The sequence below is a fragment of the Diachasma alloeum genome, unplaced genomic scaffold (genome assembly GCF_001412515.2).
Source record: "Diachasma alloeum isolate Michigan unplaced genomic scaffold, Dall2.0 Dall_scaffold_00394, whole genome shotgun sequence".
Taxonomy (NCBI): domain Eukaryota; kingdom Metazoa; phylum Arthropoda; class Insecta; order Hymenoptera; family Braconidae; genus Diachasma; species Diachasma alloeum.
The window spans coordinates 366,345-385,763 of record NW_021680533.1 but is presented as its reverse complement, the minus strand read 5'-3'; the positions used below and the strand labels follow the sequence as shown (position 1 = coordinate 385,763).

The 19,419-nt window shown below is 35.9% G+C and overlaps 2 protein-coding genes across 2 annotated transcripts; one reads left to right on the top strand and one right to left on the bottom strand.

The window, feature by feature from the left end:
* Positions 1–5,950: 5,950 nt before the first annotated feature.
* Positions 5,951–14,454, top strand: LOC107041954 (adenylosuccinate synthetase). The gene is made up of 6 exons (XM_015262790.1): positions 5,951–6,359; positions 7,764–7,866; positions 10,310–10,673; positions 12,337–12,729; positions 13,795–14,051; positions 14,138–14,454. The coding sequence occupies exons 1-6, from the start codon at positions 6,165–6,167 to the stop codon at positions 14,185–14,187; spliced, it is 1,362 nt and encodes a 453-aa protein (XP_015118276.1). The 5' UTR covers positions 5,951–6,164; the 3' UTR covers positions 14,188–14,454.
* A 992-nt stretch (positions 14,455–15,446) lies between these two features.
* LOC107041921 (homeobox protein engrailed-2) lies at positions 15,447–16,049 on the bottom strand. The gene has a single exon (XM_015262737.1). It carries the CDS (start codon positions 16,047–16,049, stop codon positions 15,447–15,449), a length of 603 nt encoding a protein of 200 aa, XP_015118223.1.
* Positions 16,050–19,419: the final 3,370 nt, after the last annotated feature.

Here is a 19,419-nt window from a genome sequence, read left to right as displayed (position 1 = left end):
TTAATTAGCGGGCGAGTTGTCGGGAGTCACTGCGCCGAGAAACCATTGAGTTTTTCAAAGCGCCGCGACTTTCGTCGCAGTTATAATTTTTTCATTAGAAAGATTAAAAGATGAAACGGGGGTTGATGGATGGGGAATTTAATTCTCCATCGAACAGCATTGGTTTCATTCCTTAATGTTAATTAGGAGCAGAGATACGATTTTTTAATTAGCGGGCGAGTTGTCGGGAGTCACTGCGCCGAGAAACCATTAGGTTTTTCATAGCGCCGCGACTTTCGTCGCAGTTTTTATTTTTTTATTGCAGAGATTAAGGGATGAAACGGGGCGTGATGGATGGGGAATTTAATTCTCCATTGAACAGTCTTTGTTTCATCCCTTAATATTAATTAGTCGGCGAATAAATCAACTGAAAAACATAAAGTAAACATTGAGTATAAGGAGGACAAAAGTACCCCTCCGAACCTGTCTCTGTGACAGCGGGGCTGCTACTGCCGAGCAGAGTTGCCAGATACGGCGAACGGTAGAGAGCCTCTCTCCCCACGAGACCTAGCCTAAAACCGCCACCCGTCGTTACCAACCCAAGTAGCCTAAACCCGCCTAGGGAAAAGCCCAAATCGCTTAAAATACAGCCGCATTTTGAATATTCGAAAATATTAAAATGAGTCTCTACTATTTTCCGGTTGGAAAGTAAAAATTATCATTGCGCCTATAAGGGGAAAAAGCGGAATAAAAATGAATCGAGGTGTATTGATTATTATTCTCTTTTTTTTAAATAAAAAATAGAGACCAATATCACTTTAGTGCTATAAGTTATAACATATTATCACAAACAAATATTATAGCTATTAATCTTTGGAAAAGAGTATGTGGATTATACGCAATAAAATAATAAAAGTTCTGCTGTTCACAACTCGGCAGATGGGAGCGTACAGCTCTCAGCTTCGTCAGTACTGAAGAGTGTCAGGGTCTCTTCCAATACGTCAATCTCGTCAGCATTGTGCGAAGATCCAGGGGCATCGCTTTTGGGAATCTCGTACATTTTAGCGGTAAATAATTGGAACATCTGTTGAGTAGGCTCAAAGGAAGTACAACGGAGTTTTCTCACGTAACAATGAATACGAATCCTCAGAATCGCAGTCAACATATCGATCTGCATTTTATTCCTACACTTGATTTTGACGCAATTCATCACTGAGAAAACTCTCGACCACTGCATTGCTGACTGGCAGCGAAAGCATTTTTAAAACTGTTCCAGCCAACTCCTTGACCACCTGTCAACCACTGCCATTTTTAAATGTATAAGCATGAGACCAGAATTTGGATGTATCATTCAAAATTTCCCTAGAAAAATGGTCATTCCAAGGAATCAGATTGATGTCTCTCAACTGATTATCGATTGCTGTGAGATCACTGTCCTGGATGAATACCGGTGGTATATCGTTAATTGATGGTTTGGTGGCTGGAGACAAAACTTTCACCGATGCAAACTTTGAAACGTCTTTCAAGATTTTCAAATTATTCGGCATACGGTTCACAAGCTGCTCACATAAAGTCAGAAGGTATTCTCTGCATCTTCGAGACACTTCTGTGACAACCTCTGGTGGTACTTCGTCATTTACGGTTGCACGATGAAATTCCACCCCCAGATTGACTTCGTCGATTGACTTCAGTGCTAGCGTATTATTCAGTGCTTCACTAATTACAGTGACACACTGAGTAGTTTGAGCTTTTTCAATGAATAAAGGTTTAATAAAACGAGTAGCCACTGAGAGAATGAGGGTCCATAAACTATCGAAAAGTTCATAAATATCGCGATCCGTGCTTTGAAATAGGAGATTTACTTCAGTGACTCCCTGGAGGATGGATTTCAGGAAAAGTAAGTATAAGTGATTGGCTGGATCGTTATAAATTTGAGCCAAGTGTCTAGCAGTTAGACATTTGTCCTGATTTTTAGTAGCAATCATAGAAAAATGAGTCTTTAACTCCAACCATTGATCCAGAATACGTCTCACTACTCCATTATACGCCAGCCATCTTGTGTCGCATAGTTGTATTAGAGCCAACAGTTTCTTGTTATTGTCATTGATAAGATTGAATAATGCCCGGTATTCTTCCATTCGTTTTGCACTCAGACAAAACCAATTTCGTGACTCTCGTATCAAATACTCCAAATGAGCAGGGAGAACGTCAGCAGCTTTCGAAGCACACAGATTTAAAGAGTGACATATGCAGCGAATGAGGATCAAATTAGGTAACGGTATGTTATCCCTTAACAGGGTAAATACTGAGTGATTAACACCAACCATATTGCTTGCGCCATCAGTTCCAATAGCGATCAAATTTTTCACAGGAAGATTGATGCTGTTTAAGTATGACGTAATATGTTGATATAAACAGTTTGATGTGGTTTCTGTCACGCTCACGATACCCAAGAAGTCGGTGGTTATAGCTCCTTCTTTCTCACTGATGTACCTGATACATAGAGCCAAATATTTCTGGACCGGTACATCAGTCGATTCATCAATAATAAGAGAGTATTTTCTATCACCAATATCTTCCACAAGAGAACTCAATATTGTTGGAGATAGTACGTTTTTCAAAAGTTGAGAACATTTTGTTCGATGAAGACGTATGGACTCAAGTTGACTCTTTTTTCCCAACTTCTGAACAATTTCTCCTAAATGGTCGATGGTTCTGACTGCACTGTGTAGTGCAACAAAAACGGATAGTTTTATCTCTGCTAATTTCGTAGCATCTCCAACCACATTAATCCCGAACGTTGAAATTGGCCTTTGATTGTTGAGAGATTCAGCGAATCGACGATGTTTCTGGGTTACGGCGTGGGCCAGCAAATCTGTCTTATGTGCTCTTAGGCCTACTTTGCAAAACTTACAATAAGCTTCTTGTCCTAATGCATTGGGATCTGGATTCTTTGATATCCAAGCTGGGAAATGAGAAACTTACCGGAAGGTTAACACTAGAGACATAATATTTATTCGTCTGAAAGAACGATTTACCCTCACCTGCCATCTCAGGTGCCAATTCCCAGGATTTGTTGTAATGTTTTTCATATTTCCCATGTTTACCCATTTTCATATATATATTTTGTATTTAAGTTGTGATCATCGATCAAAATCAAGTATAAACACGCTTGACAGTTGTGGAAACCGAAAGACCCCAATGGATGTCCGACACATGCAAACGCACCCAAAACTGTACCGACAAAAGGGTCAACTGGTGACGAATTATTGAACGAATTTGAATTTTTAATGATCAAGAAAATGTCATTTCGCTTGTAAATGACGTAAGAGATTTGTTTAAAATAAAAAAAAAAATCAAATTGAGAATACGCCTAAAATTGCATAATGCAAAAAAAAATTGCCTAATTGGGCGATGGGCTAGAAACCTCAATCTCATACCGCCTTCCAGACTTCCCACCTCGCCTAAACGGCGGTAAACCGCCCAATCGTGCCGAGTTACTCTGTCGCGTAAACCACTAGTTACCATATAGAGTCCCTATGACTACCATTATTCCACTAGATTATACCATTGAGATTCAAATATTTTTATCTGATAATTTTATAAATCCAATATTATTTTTAAGCTAGTTGAAATATTCCCACGGTTTTGGAAACAAGAAAATATAGAATTTTGGAAAGTAAGTTCGAGAAACTCGTAAACAGTAAACGAGTAATAAATCTAAAGAGTCTCTCGACGTAGCTCTTGCCATCCAAAAATAAAAGATCCTTTGTATTGTTTTTTTTATATAGAGTTTTCGAGTGCAATTCTAGCTTGACATTAAACCGTTCGAGTCGTAAAACCTTTTCCTGGAGACAGTTTATTTTCCCCGGGTGAAATTCAAGCATTTTCTGTCTCCCAAAAAACCACATGTAAGGCCCTTTGTTCAAGTCACGTAGACTCGAGAGTTGGGGCTGGGCCAGCTCGAGCGATCGCGGGGGTGTTAGACCAACACTGTTCACTGGATTCAAGGCCACGATTGGTCCCCTACTCTTTTCTGTGGGATGAGCCCTTCATCTTCGACACTTAGCCTAATTTTTAGAGTAGGAGTAAGTGCAGATCCACCCCATACGTGGATACGAGAAGTTCGAGAGAAATTGTTGTCGTCTTCTCAAGTTTTAAAAACCCAAAGTGTTGTTGTAAAATATCTTCTAAGTTTTGAAAAGTAAATATAAACGTTTCGATTGGATTATCTAATTAAATTGGTGTTCGTGTTCAATTATTTTTATTCGAAAATTCCCGCACTTGTGGAGCAGAGTGCTTTAGCGCTCCACGGGCATTGGACCTGCCATCTGTTCAACGGAGAACCACCCAAGCAGCACAGTTCTGGAGGGTATCTGCAAGTATACCAAAAAGGCTGTCTAATGTCTGTCCAAAAAGGTAACTTGTGTCTAGAAGTTACCTAGAAGTTAACTAAAAGTTATCGTATGACTGCAAGATACCTATTGGACGGACATTAGTCTGCCTTTTTGGTATACTTTCAGATATCTTTTGCAAGGTTTGCTACTTGGGCAGCTTGGAACGTAACAACTCAAGCACCCGACTCATTTACCGACAATTCGACCGGGACGCCGCTTTTCCCGTGGGGTACCAAGAGAATCAGAACAAGTAATGCCATCTCTGAGATACACTGAAACGAAAACTCCTAAGGTACCTTCCTGCAATATCATATTGACGGTAATATACCGACATTTTTAAAGACCGACATTTTTCGGACTAAATGAAGTTTCTTCGATTCNACTAAATGAAGTTTCTTCGATTCGAAATTTATACTTGCACAGTATGTCCAAGGTATAAACTCTGATGGATGGAACAATTATCATAATGATACGATAGAATTATAAAATCATGAAGAATTCAGGTGTTGTATTGCTTATACCATGTATAGCTCTTTTTGTCGACCTGTACAGTATCGTAAATTAATTAAATTAGCAGCAAGAACATTTTCACTTAACTGCGATAGCACGACTATCAATATCTCACTGATTTGAAGTTGGTATCTATTCCGATGAAAATGAAAGTAAATTCTCCTTTTTCGAAAATTGACTGCTGATTATCTTGGAAATGAATAGAATTATAAGCAATTATTTTTAGTGAGTATAATACTTCCACGTATCATACTTCCAAAAAACGATCCAGGTAGGAACAGTTGCATTTGGCTGAAGCATGATAAAGAGAGTTTGCAGGATATAATTTGATACCATGCAGTCGATTCACGAATAAAAGGAAATATAATCTCACTTTTTGGTGGAATACTCGGAATCACATACGTATTATTCGAAAATTGATATTAATGTACATTCTCACTGAAGGAAAATTGTTTTATCCACTTATGTGTAATTTTTTATTCTTTTACAATTTCAAATTTTGTGAGAAGACAAATTTTTCGAGCACCATTTCAGTAAACAAATTATTGAAGCGTACAACTGAATGTCCCATATTCAATCGGATATGAACGGTTATGAGACTATTATCAATTTGTACCAACCATAGTGATAGAAATGTTTAATTATGAAAAAGGAGCTTTGTGAAACTTTAATATCACAAAATATGCTTGTTTTCAAAGCTGTCCACCGTTGATATGTAGATATTTTGACAGCGTTTCGTTGTACACCGTATGGACCATGAGTATATTTGAATTTTGGCGCTTCTATTGATATGTCACTAGCAAAGTGGCGGTCGTGGTGGTCACCCCTTGGGGTCACTTCAACCCCGAGATCTGAACCTCTACTTCAGTCAATCCTCTTTGGAGAACACCATGAAGAATTCTCTATTCTTCATGGAGAACACCTTATACCACTCAGAGATTATAAGGCACTGGCTCCAACGGAAAATTTTCGCCAACTCTTCTTACCCTCGTAAGATGCCGCCACCTCCCTCAGCGTATATAAACTTCCGGTTGAATGATGAAGGCGCTGCCGAGGTCCCGTGATTTCTCAGCGCGAGTACGACTCGGTGGTTCAACGAGACATGTTCTCGTGTCCATTTTTTTCCTGAAAAAATTGCCAACCCCATTTACGAGGTGTCTTTTTCTCCCCGTGGTGTAAAAACGCCCGCAGATCGTGCGACACTCACCATCACAACAATTCAAATCTTCGAATTAATTACCTCGAGTGCAAAGTGGAGTAATACGTGAAATTGTAATCATGTCCGCGTGTCCAAGAATTCAGCAGGCGAATGGTGATGGCAATTTGTCATCACCTAGGAAAAAACAGAGGACAACAACTTCGACAAATGAAACGAAGGTCACGGTTGTACTTGGGGCACAATGGGGGGATGAGGGAAAAGGCAAGGTGGTGGATATGCTTGCTGATGATGCTGATGTTGTCTGCCGGTGTCAGGTAAGATTTTTTTGTGCTCCGAAATGCAAAAAAATTGAATCTTTATTTTCTCACTTTCTGCTGAAGATTTCAATATTAAACTCTTAATTTTTACAAATCTTTTTTTGTGCACCAAAAAAATCTTGTACCCGCATTTCCTGTTTCAAAAATAAAAATTGGTATTTTTCCTTTGTTTAATATTTTTTCTTGTACCAAAATAAAATAAATAGTGGTGTGATTCTGGTTATAAAATAAAAAATCTGATCCTTTTCCGTGAACACTATTTTGATGTATGTGAGGCCTATATGAAATCCTCACATGTACTTGAATATCATAATTTTTCAGTAATTAGATTCTCGTCCGTACGTAGGAGTGTATTCGCATCGTATTACTTCTTCGTATTAATTATTTCCGATTGTTCTATTTAGACGTGTTTCGACGTCATCTTTACAACCTGTGTGTTGTAACTAATGTGAAATAGATGGGGTGGGGGTGGCGGCAGACCTTGAGCGTTGATTTTGAGAGCAGTTATTATTTTTAGAGTTTCCGATGGCTTCAGAACCTGCCAATTGTCAGCGGCAACATGTAAAAGTGGTTTGTCGGTATGAATATCTTTACTCTGTTGGTAGGGTAAACGGGTCAATTTATGGAGGGGGGTTAGTTTCTGGACGGTTTCAACTTGCATTGAATATTCCATAAATAAAATGAAAATTGTACTGATTATTTCACCTTTCAATACTCGTAATACTTTCAGAATTACTTGTGTTTGATCATATGATCATTTATTTTTCCTATTGATTGACATTTAATAAATAAAATATGGCCCAGTCGTCCGGAAATTAGGGGTTTCGGCTGCATTCAACTATTTCCTAATTTAATTATTCTTTTTTTATTTTCACTTCAAATAATTTTTTCTGCTAATTAAAACATTCTGGAAGGTATGGAAGTCATCGTATCCCCATTTAGGTGATTCTTTTATTTTAGATCCTACCACGAAACTCGAATTTCCCTTAACCGTCTAACAATTGGCCTGTTCACTCTAGTACTCCCTCCATAGAGCCTTGAGAATAACAATCGGGAGATTTCGGAAGAAAAATGGTATCGTTTTTCTTTCTTATTTATGCCTGGACTTGATTTATGTCTGATTGTCTAGGGAAAATTACCGCAGTTAATGAGGCGACTTGTTAAAATATGTAATTTAATGATAATAAATTATGATGTGACGCAGAAACTGCACTTTGGTTCTGCGAATGGAAATTAATAGTGACAAATCATTGAGATTAAGACTCGGGGAGAAAGGACAAGCTGTTGAATACCAGTTCACTCCAGTTGATTAATGACTTTTATCTGTGACTCGTGTAAAGGATACAGCAGAGTGAGAGATTGTGGATTTTTATGTTGTGATAATAGAGTATTTTTTATCAGGGAGGAAATAATGCTGGACATACGGTGGTCGTTGACGGAGTCTCCTTCTTCTTTCACCTATTGCCTAGTGGAATTATCAATCCAAAATGCAAGTCAGTTTTAGGTGAGAATTCTATTTTTATTTTTGAACAAAATATTTCTCTGCTCTTTCACCGTATTTATTTATGCAGGATGTCCTTCTTTCATTCACCATGAAAAAATTAATTGCGTTTCTTTATAAAAATAAAAAAATTGAGAGCATTAAATTTCAGGACACTTGTGCAAAATGCATTATAAAAATTAATGATAGATTAACCCGTCAGTAGGCGCGTTATAAGACTTTCTCACAAAAATTTTCACTCCATAGGAAATATACCCTCCTAAAAGCGCAAATATTTGTCTGAAATTTTTTTAAATGCCTCAAGTAACTCTTCTAGCTTACTTTGATGGTGATAAAAGTCGTCTATCGGTTAGGATTGAGTAGAAAATAGCATATTTCGATACGAGTGTGACGGAATTTTCAACACGTGTGAAGTTGCTAATCACACGAGCTAAAAATTCCCATCTTACATTTGTCGAACAATATTTTTTGACTGTTGCATTTACTCGCAAACGAAAAAGGTACAGTTCGATCACTCGCTGAACGTAACATCACTATCGAACAATATTGTTCGACACATGTCAGACGGGAATTTTCACGGGGGTGAAGTTCATACGAGAAATATACTATTTTGATACTGCTGCTATGTTCACCTCGTGCCGAAAAGTGCCGTTTCGTTTATTCGTAAACGAAAAGTCTTTTCGTTGACTTGCAAACGAAAAAGGCACAGTTCGACCACTCGCTGAACGTAGCATCACTGACAAAAAATTTTCACGAGTGTGATTGGCCCGAGGTGAAGGCGAGGGCTGCCGACTTTACACTCGTGAAAATTCCGTCTCACTCGTATCGACTATTTGACTATTTCTTCGGCCCGGCCGAAATTTTCCACGTGTTACGGGTACGGAACTCGTACCCCTAAACCCTGAACAGCGCCGACTGTCGATATTTGGCTCTATTTTGACGAGAAGCTGATGAGATTCTCTCATCGCGCGCCTCAAGAATGCTGGTGGAACCGCACGCCTACTGGCGGCTTCAGAAAATCAATCGATCATAAAGTGATCAATCTCTTGGAATTTTCAAACCAGATTGATACTTTTGATTGTTAAAATCTGTTCAGAAAAAATGAAAAGAAAAAAATCAATGTATACCATCGCCGAAAACAAGAAACACATATATTTCAATATAGAGGTCAGGTGCTTCCGATTGGTTTCAATACGAAATTGTGCATCTTTTATGAGCTGGAAGGATGACTATAAGGGTGGAAGTTAATAAATATTTTCCAGTAAATGATCTATGAAGTTGGAAGAAATCGACCGAACTGGATAAATAGTATCCATCAAGGTCTAAATATGGTTACATACAGCTCTAAATAACACATGAAAAACTCAACACAAGAATAATAGATGTTAATCTTACAACAAATATCGGGGCTTTTTAGGGTTAAAACCAACTATGTCCTATGGAGTTTCAGAAAATAATAAGTTTCCTAAAATTGCCATATTTAATAATATATTAATACGGTTTTTATCGTTAAGATAGTACAGTGAAGATTAAAAAGAAACATCCTGTGTTAGTGAATATCGTCGCAATGTCACCAGAACTATATAACATCAATACTTAGGCTATCGAACATCAGCCGGACTCAGCATTTTAGAATAATAGATTTCATTATTAATAGCGTTTTTCTTGACATGTTTGTTTTCTAACTTGAAACGCCTTTTTTTGTTTTCACTTTCGACGTGTTTCTTAGAAATTGAAATTTCCATAAAACAATTGAATCCTATTACATTATAGTAATAGGGTTCAATTGGGGGAAATAGGGGAATAGTATACTATTCTGTATTGAAATGACATGTGTTATTTTGACATGTAACAACTAAATATATTTGAAAGTTCAATGAAATTCAATGAAACGTATTTCCGCAATAAAAATATGTGTTCAGATTCAAGCGTTCAGAAAGATGCATGCATTCTCACATTCAGATAAACACCTGAAGGTATAAGGCCTAGAATTTCTTATCGGAAGTAAACATTTTTATGACCCCAATACTCGCAAAATGGAGTAAAATACTGGGAACCTAGAAACAGTTTATCGAGATTATGGAGATAAGAACAATACAGGATAGATCGTGGAAGCATTATTAAACCTGATGAAACCCTCGAGCATCACATAATTGCAGCAACAATTCAATTGCATTAACATTCCTTTAACTATGGATCTCTTCATTCCAATGATAACTGGGGAATTACCCATTCGCAATAATTTTTTGTTCCACTTAACCTTTGTAATACTGTTACAATCGATAAAATACTCAGAAACTCGAGTAAACTATAAAATACGACTGCTATAAATAAGATACAAGTAGTCGCCTGACGAAACTCATTACTCAGGCATCGATGAAACTCACAATCAAAATTAGTTACTAGCGATAAATAAATTTCACCGCATGGTCCCTGATTATTCCAGGGAATGGAGTGGTCATTCACTTGCCGGGGTTGTTCGAGGAGCTTGAGCAAAATGAGGCAAAGGGCCTCAAGGACTGGCAGAACAGGTTGATCATCTCCGATCGTGCTCACATTGTCTTTGACTTCCATCAGCAGGTCGATGGCATGCAGGAGCTGGAGAAAGGCACACAATCCCTTGGAACAACGAAAAAAGGCATTGGCCCCACGTACTCGAGTAAAGCCACCCGGAATGGATTGAGAATTGGGGATCTTCTCGGAGATTTTGATAAATTTTCGGAAAAATTCAAGACTCTGGTGCTCCAATATCAGAGGATGTTTCCATCGCTTCAGGTCGACGTTAATTCGGAATTAGAGCGTTATAAGGGGTGAATAATATTACCAACAATAATAGTAGAACTAGAAATGTTCGCGGAATTGCTCAATGCATCAAATTAGGAAATGCTAAACGATCGAATTTATCCTTTTCCATAAGAGAAACAATCATCTTTTAATTGTTTTTCGTTGATTTATTAGCCTACATTTTTATCACTGAAGTATTGAGTATTGTTAATTGGTCGAGCAGTTCGTTAAGGTATTGATAGAAGCAATAGCTACATTCAGGGTATTGTATTATTGTTGAAATCTGCATTGAGACTATAAATTAATTAGTGAAGTTGAGTTTTCTTATTAAACTGCACTATTTATTAAAAATTCTGTCAAATTATTGAAGAATGAAAAATAGTAATTTAAATTACATTAGTGAAAAAATTACAGTTGGAATGGCATAATTGAAATATNAAAAAAAAAAAAAAAAAAAAAAAAAAAAAAAAAAAAAAAAAAAAAAAAAAAAAAAAAAAAAAAAAAAAAAAAAAAAAAAAAAAAAAAAAAAAAAAAAAAAAAAAAAAAAAAAAAAAAAAAAAAAAAAAAAAAAAAAAAAAAAAAAAAAAAAAAAAAAAAAAAAAAAAAAAAAAAAAAAAAAAAAAAAAAAAAAAAAAAAAAAAAAAAAAAAAAAAAAAAAAAAAAAAAAAAAAAAAAAAAAAAAAAAAAAAAAAAAAAAAAAAAAAAAAAAAAAAAAAAAAAAAAAAAAAAAAAAAAAAAAAAAAAAAAAAAAAAAAAAAAAAAAAAAAAAAAAAAAAAAAAAAAAAAAAAAAAAAAAAAAAAAAAAAAAAAAAAAAAAAAAAAAAAAAAAAAAAAAAAAAAAAAAAAAAAAAAAAAAAAAAAAAAAAAAAAAAAAAAAAATTGAAATAATGCAAATTGTAATGTCGTGGTTTACATACCGTACCACCTTGTCCATAAGATATTCATAGATAATATTGTCGGCTATAATATTCTAGAAATGAATAATTGTGTTATTTCATTGCGTAAACTATTGTCGGAGACGCTGTTTTTTCCTTTATTGAAGCTCAAGTCAATGAATTCGCTAGTTCAAAAATAATGAACATTTTTCAGTGAACTGAGAACGAGATTTGTTGTTGGATAATTCAAACCTTTTTTCAATCAATCATAAATTGGCTTTATAGACTTTCAAATGTAACTACAATAATATCAATTAGGGCTTAATGAAGGTTCAATTGAGGGAGTACTATTAATTCATCAAATTAGTACGAAAAAATAACAGTATAAATTGAAATCATGCGAAAACTGGTGGCTCACATCTATGCGCAAATCTTATAGAGCTAAAAAATTATTTTACTTTTCTTTCAATGGGCACCATTTGATGTCATTCGTACTTCTCAATAGATTCATACATCTTATACAGCTGTCAGAAGCATGGGGACATGAGTTTTTAGTTCTTTTGATCCTAGTTTTGACTAAGAATTTTGAGATATCTTCGTTGTAAAGAAATTCCAAATACCCTTATGTTATTCTCAGCAGTTTTATGTTCTAAGGACAATGTGTTTAAATAGAACACTACCATCATAATTATTCGTACATAATTATTCATTTGCTTCATTAGAATTTTCTAATAAATTAGAATGATATGGAATTCACTGAACTGAATTAATCTGAAGCCGTTTCCTTAACATTTCCTCTTGTTCTCGTTTGAAGTTATGCTGAACGCGTGAGGCCACTGGTGAAAGAGACAGTCTACTACCTCCACAGTGCTCTCAAGGCTGGCCAAAAGGTCCTCGTAGAGGGTGCCAACGCCGCCATGTTGGACATTGACTTTGGTACCTACCCATACGTAACGAGTTCAAATTGCAGTATTGGAGGAGTTATCACTGGTCTCGGATTACCTCCAGCCACCATCGGGGAGACTATCGGTGTCGTCAAGGCTTACACCACCAGGGTCGGCGATGGGCCCTTCCCAACAGAGCTCACGGATTCTACTGGGGAGATTCTGCAGACCCGTGGGAGAGAAATTGGAGTCACAACGCGCAGGAAAAGACGATGTGGCTGGCTAGATCTGGCGTTGCTCAAGTTCACGACCATGGTTAATGGGTAAATATCTTTTTTTTTTGAGTTGATGATTGACTTTGATGAAAGAACTATTGAATGCAAGCCGACAATCTTCGGGACATAATCGATTTTTTTAAAGAAGTAGGGGAGAATGGGACAAAATGAAACAGTCGAAAAATGACTGTTTGATGTAATTCAAGCAAAAAAATTTTGTTTTGTTAAATTTTTTTTTTATCAGCTTTTTTTACTATTGGGAGTACTAATGAGAATAATAATTTTCTATTCATCTTATAATTTCATTAATTATAATTCAATTGATTAGATTAGGCCGATTACACTTTTCTTTCTCATTCGATTAAAAATCAGCATCCCATTTTCCTTTTTCCTCCTCTGAGTCTCTCCTTGGGCCTTCCTCTGGGCCTTCCGCTGGATTTTGCTGTTTCATTTTGTTTTCAACTACTCCATTGACAAAATCTTCTCTCGTCAAAACTTGTCTATAATTTTTTATTCTACTGAATGGAAAATTATTATTCTCATTAGTACTCTCAAGAATAAAACAAAGTTGATAAATTAATTTTTTTTAAATTGACAAAAAAAAATTTTTTGATTAAATTGCGTCAAGCAGTCATTTTACCCGACTCTCCCCTAATTCTTTCTTATAGAATTTTTTTTCTTTTTTTTATCGTTATTTTACATCGCTTCGACCCGGTTAGGGTATACTGCGATGATGATCAAGACTTTAAATGGTTAGATCGCACCATTCTACCCGGCCGGGATTTGAACTCGGAACCTTTCGCATGTGAGGCAACGAACTTACCCACTGCGCCAAGCCAGCGGGCCTTTTTCTTAAAGAATGTGGTTGAATATTTACTTTCTTTGTAAATCACAAAGAATGAACCAGAGCGTAAGGAAAAATAGAGCAGTTCAAACATTTTGTGACACGGACTATCACTGTCAGATGACAGATGTAAATATGACCATTTTTGTCACATGACTAAATTAATAATTCTACCATGTCTCTGCCATTTATACCACCACAAACAATTTTTTTTTTAGAATTTCCTGTTTCGCCTAAAAACTCAATTTCTATGTTATAATTGGTTTTAGGTACACCGCACTTTGTTTAACGAAATTGGACATCCTGGATACACTTCCAGAATTGAAAATATGCACTGGATATCGTCTCAATGGGAAAGAGATTGAATATTTCCCTAGTACAGCGTCGGATCTTGCAAAAGTCGAGCCGGTTTATGAAACTATCGAGGGTTGGAACTCGATGACAGAGGGTGTTCGTTCCCTTGACAAATTACCTGTGAATGCTCGCAAATTTGTGAGAATAATTGAGGAAAATTTGAATATTCCAGGTAAGACGAATAAAATAGAGGAATATTTTTTTGTACACAAATATGTATATTTTGAATGATCTACTGATATGATTTTTCTATTCCAGTCAAATGGGTTGGTGTCGGTGCTGGAAGAGAGAGTGTCATTGCTCTCTGACGATTTAATTTAATTCGAGAATTATCTGAGCGCACCATTTTCTGTGTATTAATAAGGATAATTAATGTATTGTTGATTGTTAGAAGCTGATGCGCACAAAATCATGGAAAAAAACAAACTGTGTGAAAATTTTGAAGGAAGAATTCTTGTAAAATGCTTGAAATCAATTATTTAATTTGTTTAGTCTGAACTTCTTAACTTAATTTGCAAATTTTACCAATCAATTGTAATTATAAAATAATTATCTTCACATTTCTTCGTTCAACAGTATTTTTCTTTTTTTTTCCACACCTCAACATTCATTCAATAAATAAAAAATAATAAATTACCCGCTAACTCCAGCAGATGATGATAAATACAATGAATAATATATTCGATTCGTCATAGAAATGCAGAAAAATACGATGGAAGAATAAAAGAAATTATATTTCATCTAAATAATGTCGAGTAAAGGTCCATAAGAAATCAGTCACATTTCAGACTGACTTATTCCGACAAAATTGAATTAAACTGAATTGTCATTCAAATCATGATCTACTCTATCAATTCAACAATTGAAGTGAACCACCTCCAGCATAAATACTTTGAATCATTTATTTGTTTACTCTTCATTTATTTCACCTCATCGCTATATAAACTCACGTCATTCTGTCACTCAGCGATTACTCTGTTAATCTTGTTATTACTCTGGTAATCTTCCATCACTCTGTTAACTCCTCACGGACAGGGCTCTTTTGTTTCCAAGCGTCAAGTACCCTCGATACAACTAGAATAAATAACGCGCAAGCCATAACGTGATTTGCGTTATAGTCGTTATAGCGTTATTTGCGTTACGTTATAATGCCATATTGTAAAGCAATAACTTCTAATCAACAGAAAATTAAACCGAAACCGATATGTGATTGAAGCTACAGTATTCCTTTTTTCGTTGTTATTTGTTTGGTTGAGTTGAATTCCACAGTTTAGGAAATAATCAATTTTAAAGAGAATCATTCATATTTTCATGGGTCGATGCATGGCATCGAGCCCGTCCGTGAGGGGTTAAAATTGATTGTGATAATATTGTATATCCCTGGTTATTATCGCCTCATCCCTCACATCCCTTGACATTTAAATGAAAATCCATTGAGATTCAAATTGACGTTAACAAAATGAAAATGGAATCGGAAATTGGCATGAAAGTAAGAGCAGCGTGTGAATGCCAAACAAGGGCATCAAAAACCGTTAAACTTGAATTTGTCTGCATCTAATCCTAAATCCTACGAAATACTTAAACTACTCGAGACCTTGCTCTCCCGCCGATCCCTCGCCCGTCGATTCTGGAACCAAATCTTGACACGACTCTGCGGCAGCCTGAGGATTCCCGCCAGCTGCAAAACATCCTTCCTCGTAAGATATGGCCCAGTCTTGTATTTATCCTCAAGCACCTCCAGTTGAAAGGACGTGAAAGGTATCCTGGGATGGGTGGCCGGCCTCCTCTTGCAGTTTCTGGTCCCGGAAGTTCTCCGGGGTAGTCTCGGGGGTCTATACCTCGTGCACTGAAGCCACTGAAGGTCACTGTGCACCCCCAACTCCCCGCACATATCCAAATTCGAATCTTCAACCCGAGATAAATTCACTTTTTCATCTTTTCCACACGAATTCACGAGCCTCAGCCGTTGTTCGTGAACATTGTCTCCGAGAGACGCCTCATTCTGATGCTCAACCGTGATAACGTCAACATCATCCTCACGATCAAATGGGTAATCATCTATGTTCGATATTTCTTCACCATTTTTAATCCCTGGAGATGCGTTCGGGTCATCTGAGAGTATTCTCGCAATACTAAAGTCACTTTTTCGTCTCGCGTGCGACCCCGACATGTTCGCAGGACCAACTGAAATCTCCAAAGGTACTTCGCCATTATATATCCTGAACCAGTAACTTTTTTTCGCTATTACTGTATCTATTTAGTGAATTGAGAAATTAAACGCCTAGTTGCACACCCCCTAGATGGCTATCGCATTACGCATTTGCTACTGGGCTTTACCACAAATCCCCTCCCCTTTTGATACCTGTCTATTGTTGTATGCTCTTATACCAGTGTATTATATCAACGGGAATCTTTCATCCCTCGGTGCAATAACAACAATGTAATTGATACCACTGGCGGTTGTTTTTTTCTTCTTTCGGTTTGGATTGAGAGGGTTCGAGTGGAGAGCATGATGGGCCAGATGTCCTGGAGGCAGTCTTCCGAGAGTAATTTAAAAGCCACAGGGGTCAACTAATCCGGTAATACATATATCGTATGTTGGGTAAACAGATGAGGAGAACAGAGTTTTCATTCTCTCTGGGGGATTTGGTGATTGGGAAGATGATGAGAGTTTTGGGCAGGGGGAAGAGATGATGCATGTCAATCATTTATTGATGAGAATATGGGGATTCGTGGAATTATCAAAGGCATAAACATTTTGCACTAGTTCGTGTTATTCAATGTCAAAAATTTAATACCAGAAGGTCATTTCTGTCACAAAACATTTAATCATTTTCATCACGCTGTGCGAAAAAGTAGCTTTTTAGGCACGCTTCGCATGTCTAAAACGTCCCTTTACCACACATTGTGATGAAAAATATCGTTCGATACGCGTACGGAAAAGAGTTTTTGGCTCGTGGGAGGTTTATAGCACGAGCCGAAGGCGAGTGACTTTGCTATTTTGCTTCCGAATGGAAGCACTGTAATCGCTTAAATTTAAGTTTTGGATTTTTTGTGTTATATCGACCAATTTTTTTACCCGGTCCGTACGTGTGTGTGTATGTATGTATGGGTGCGGTAAAGTTTTTCTTCAATTGGTCGCTAATGAATGGATCGAATTGAATTTTCTTTTTTTTTTTCAAATGTAGGTATTGTTCAGCCCTATCGATTGGCGTTAATTAGATTTTAATTCATCCATTAATTTATTTTAATTTTTAATTTTTTTTGAAAATTGTTTGTCCCATCATAACTATAAAAAAAAGTTCTGAATTGATTGAATGATGGCTTAAAAAATTTGTTTGGATGTCCCTTGGATCTAGTTTGAAGATGAAGGCGATAGCAATAATCGTTATTTTGATTTATTCTAAAATGTTAAAAAAATGTATTTTCTGAAAATTAGAATTCAGGGGATATCTTTGAATATCATGCTTCAAATGAATTCAATCATAGCTTAAAATGTTTGTTTTAATGTCATTAAGTCGAAGTTAAAAGGTGATTATGATAGCTATATTCGTTGGTGATTTCATTTTTATTATGTTTGTTGAAAATTTTTCATTTTTCATAAATTTCCCTGAAAGTAAGTTTCTTCAAAGGTAATGTTTCAAATTAATTTCGTTTTCGTTATTTTACATCGCTTCGACCCGGTTAGGGTATATTGCGATGATGATCAAGACTTTAAATGGTTAGATCGCACCATTCTACCCGGCTGGGATTTGAACTCGGAACCTTTCGCATGTGAGGCAACGAACTTACCCACTACACTGCGCCAAGCCACCGGGCAAAGTTTCAAATTAATTCAAGTATGTATAAATAAAATTTTTCTATTAACATTTTATTGAAGGGCTGAGGGGAGAGATAATACTATAGACAACACAAGAGCAATTTCCCACTTGTTTACTGGCGAAATCTTTTTTCATTTATCATTGTATTTTTTTTTTTTATTCAGCACGAATCTCACAGCAGTAGCCAATGACAGGTATAATATAAAATCTAACAACGATAGACAGAAAATAAGTATCATATTACATATGTGGTTGCACAATGCAGAGGTCTGTTTTTTATGCTATTTATACTGGAGAATTTCATCATTGTGCAACATTTTTATTCGTTTTTTCTAAAGTTTTGTGAATTTTTGTTTCTAAAAAACGCAAAAAAATTGTTGTACAATGACGAAACTTCACGAGTCATTGAACAATGATAGAAAGTAAAAACGGTATATTTACTGCATCAATAATTTGGCAGAAATTTGATCAACAATTTGGGAGAAATTTAAAAATTTGACGGAACACTGACTGAACGGGAGCTATTCATCCTTAAACTGTGGATGATAGAGAATATCGCACAATTATTTGTAAACAATTATTCTAAATACAGGAAGTGAACCGCAATTTGAAAATAGACTTTTTTACTGGCCAACGTACTAAAATCTGCTCGTACCCACGGTTAGGATTGGCGAAAACTGAAAAAAAATGTAGATTGCAATTTTATGGATAAACAGTGTCATGCATCGTATAATTAAAAATGTTTAAAAACAGGAAGACAAATAACATTTTGCACTGTGCGAAGGGAATATTCCATTACAATGTTGATTTAAAGTAAAAAATGATGAATCGTTTTGATGCTTTTTGACTTTATTTCGTGGGCGAATGCAGCTTATTATCACGTTATCAAGGGCACTAAATTTCTGAGGCATAAGAATCCTGAGGACTTTCCGAAGGATATCGTGAAGAAAATGCTGAATGTCTTCCCAGATAATTTCAATATTTCAATAAAATATCCATGTGAGCTGGAATGCAGGGTGAGTTGATAGATGAAATAATCATGTTGTTGAAACATTTTCTAGGGACCAAAAGGTGTGAAGAAGATAATCATGTGAAAAATGATGATGACTTTGGAGAATACCCGGAAACGGATAAATGTTGCCGCTATAGGGTTTTGGGTTGTAAAGGAATTCCGCCCGGTGAAGCGAGAAATGCTCGTTAGAGAATGAACATCCATTTCTCGTGTAAGCAAAGCATTATTTATGAGTAAAGTTTTCAAAGCTGTACCAAATGGAGTCAGCACGTTACATTTTGGTGGTTATATTATTATTACATAATAATAATCCGATAAAATTTTTAGTTTCCAATTGTCAATTTCTGTCATTTATTCTATTCATTTTATGAAAAGTTGAGAATAAAAATCGAATTTATGGGTATTTTTCCATTATTCGAAAAAAATCGACTTGAAAACTTTCCGGAGACATAAAAAATTAAATTTTTTAGTTCTTTGCGTCCACTTTTTTTTGCATTTTATGAATTTCTTGTCGCTGAAATATTCGTATCCCTCTAATACTTGAAGAGAAAAAGTGATTCCAAGTTCCCGTCGACATGAAAGGAAAAAAAACATTTTCTAACCGATTATCCCTTTCTGATTCTTTTTTCAATTTCCTCTTCATAATATTTGGAATCTGACCATAGGAATGAGGAGTACCGATATCCTTTTACCATATGAAAGAAAAA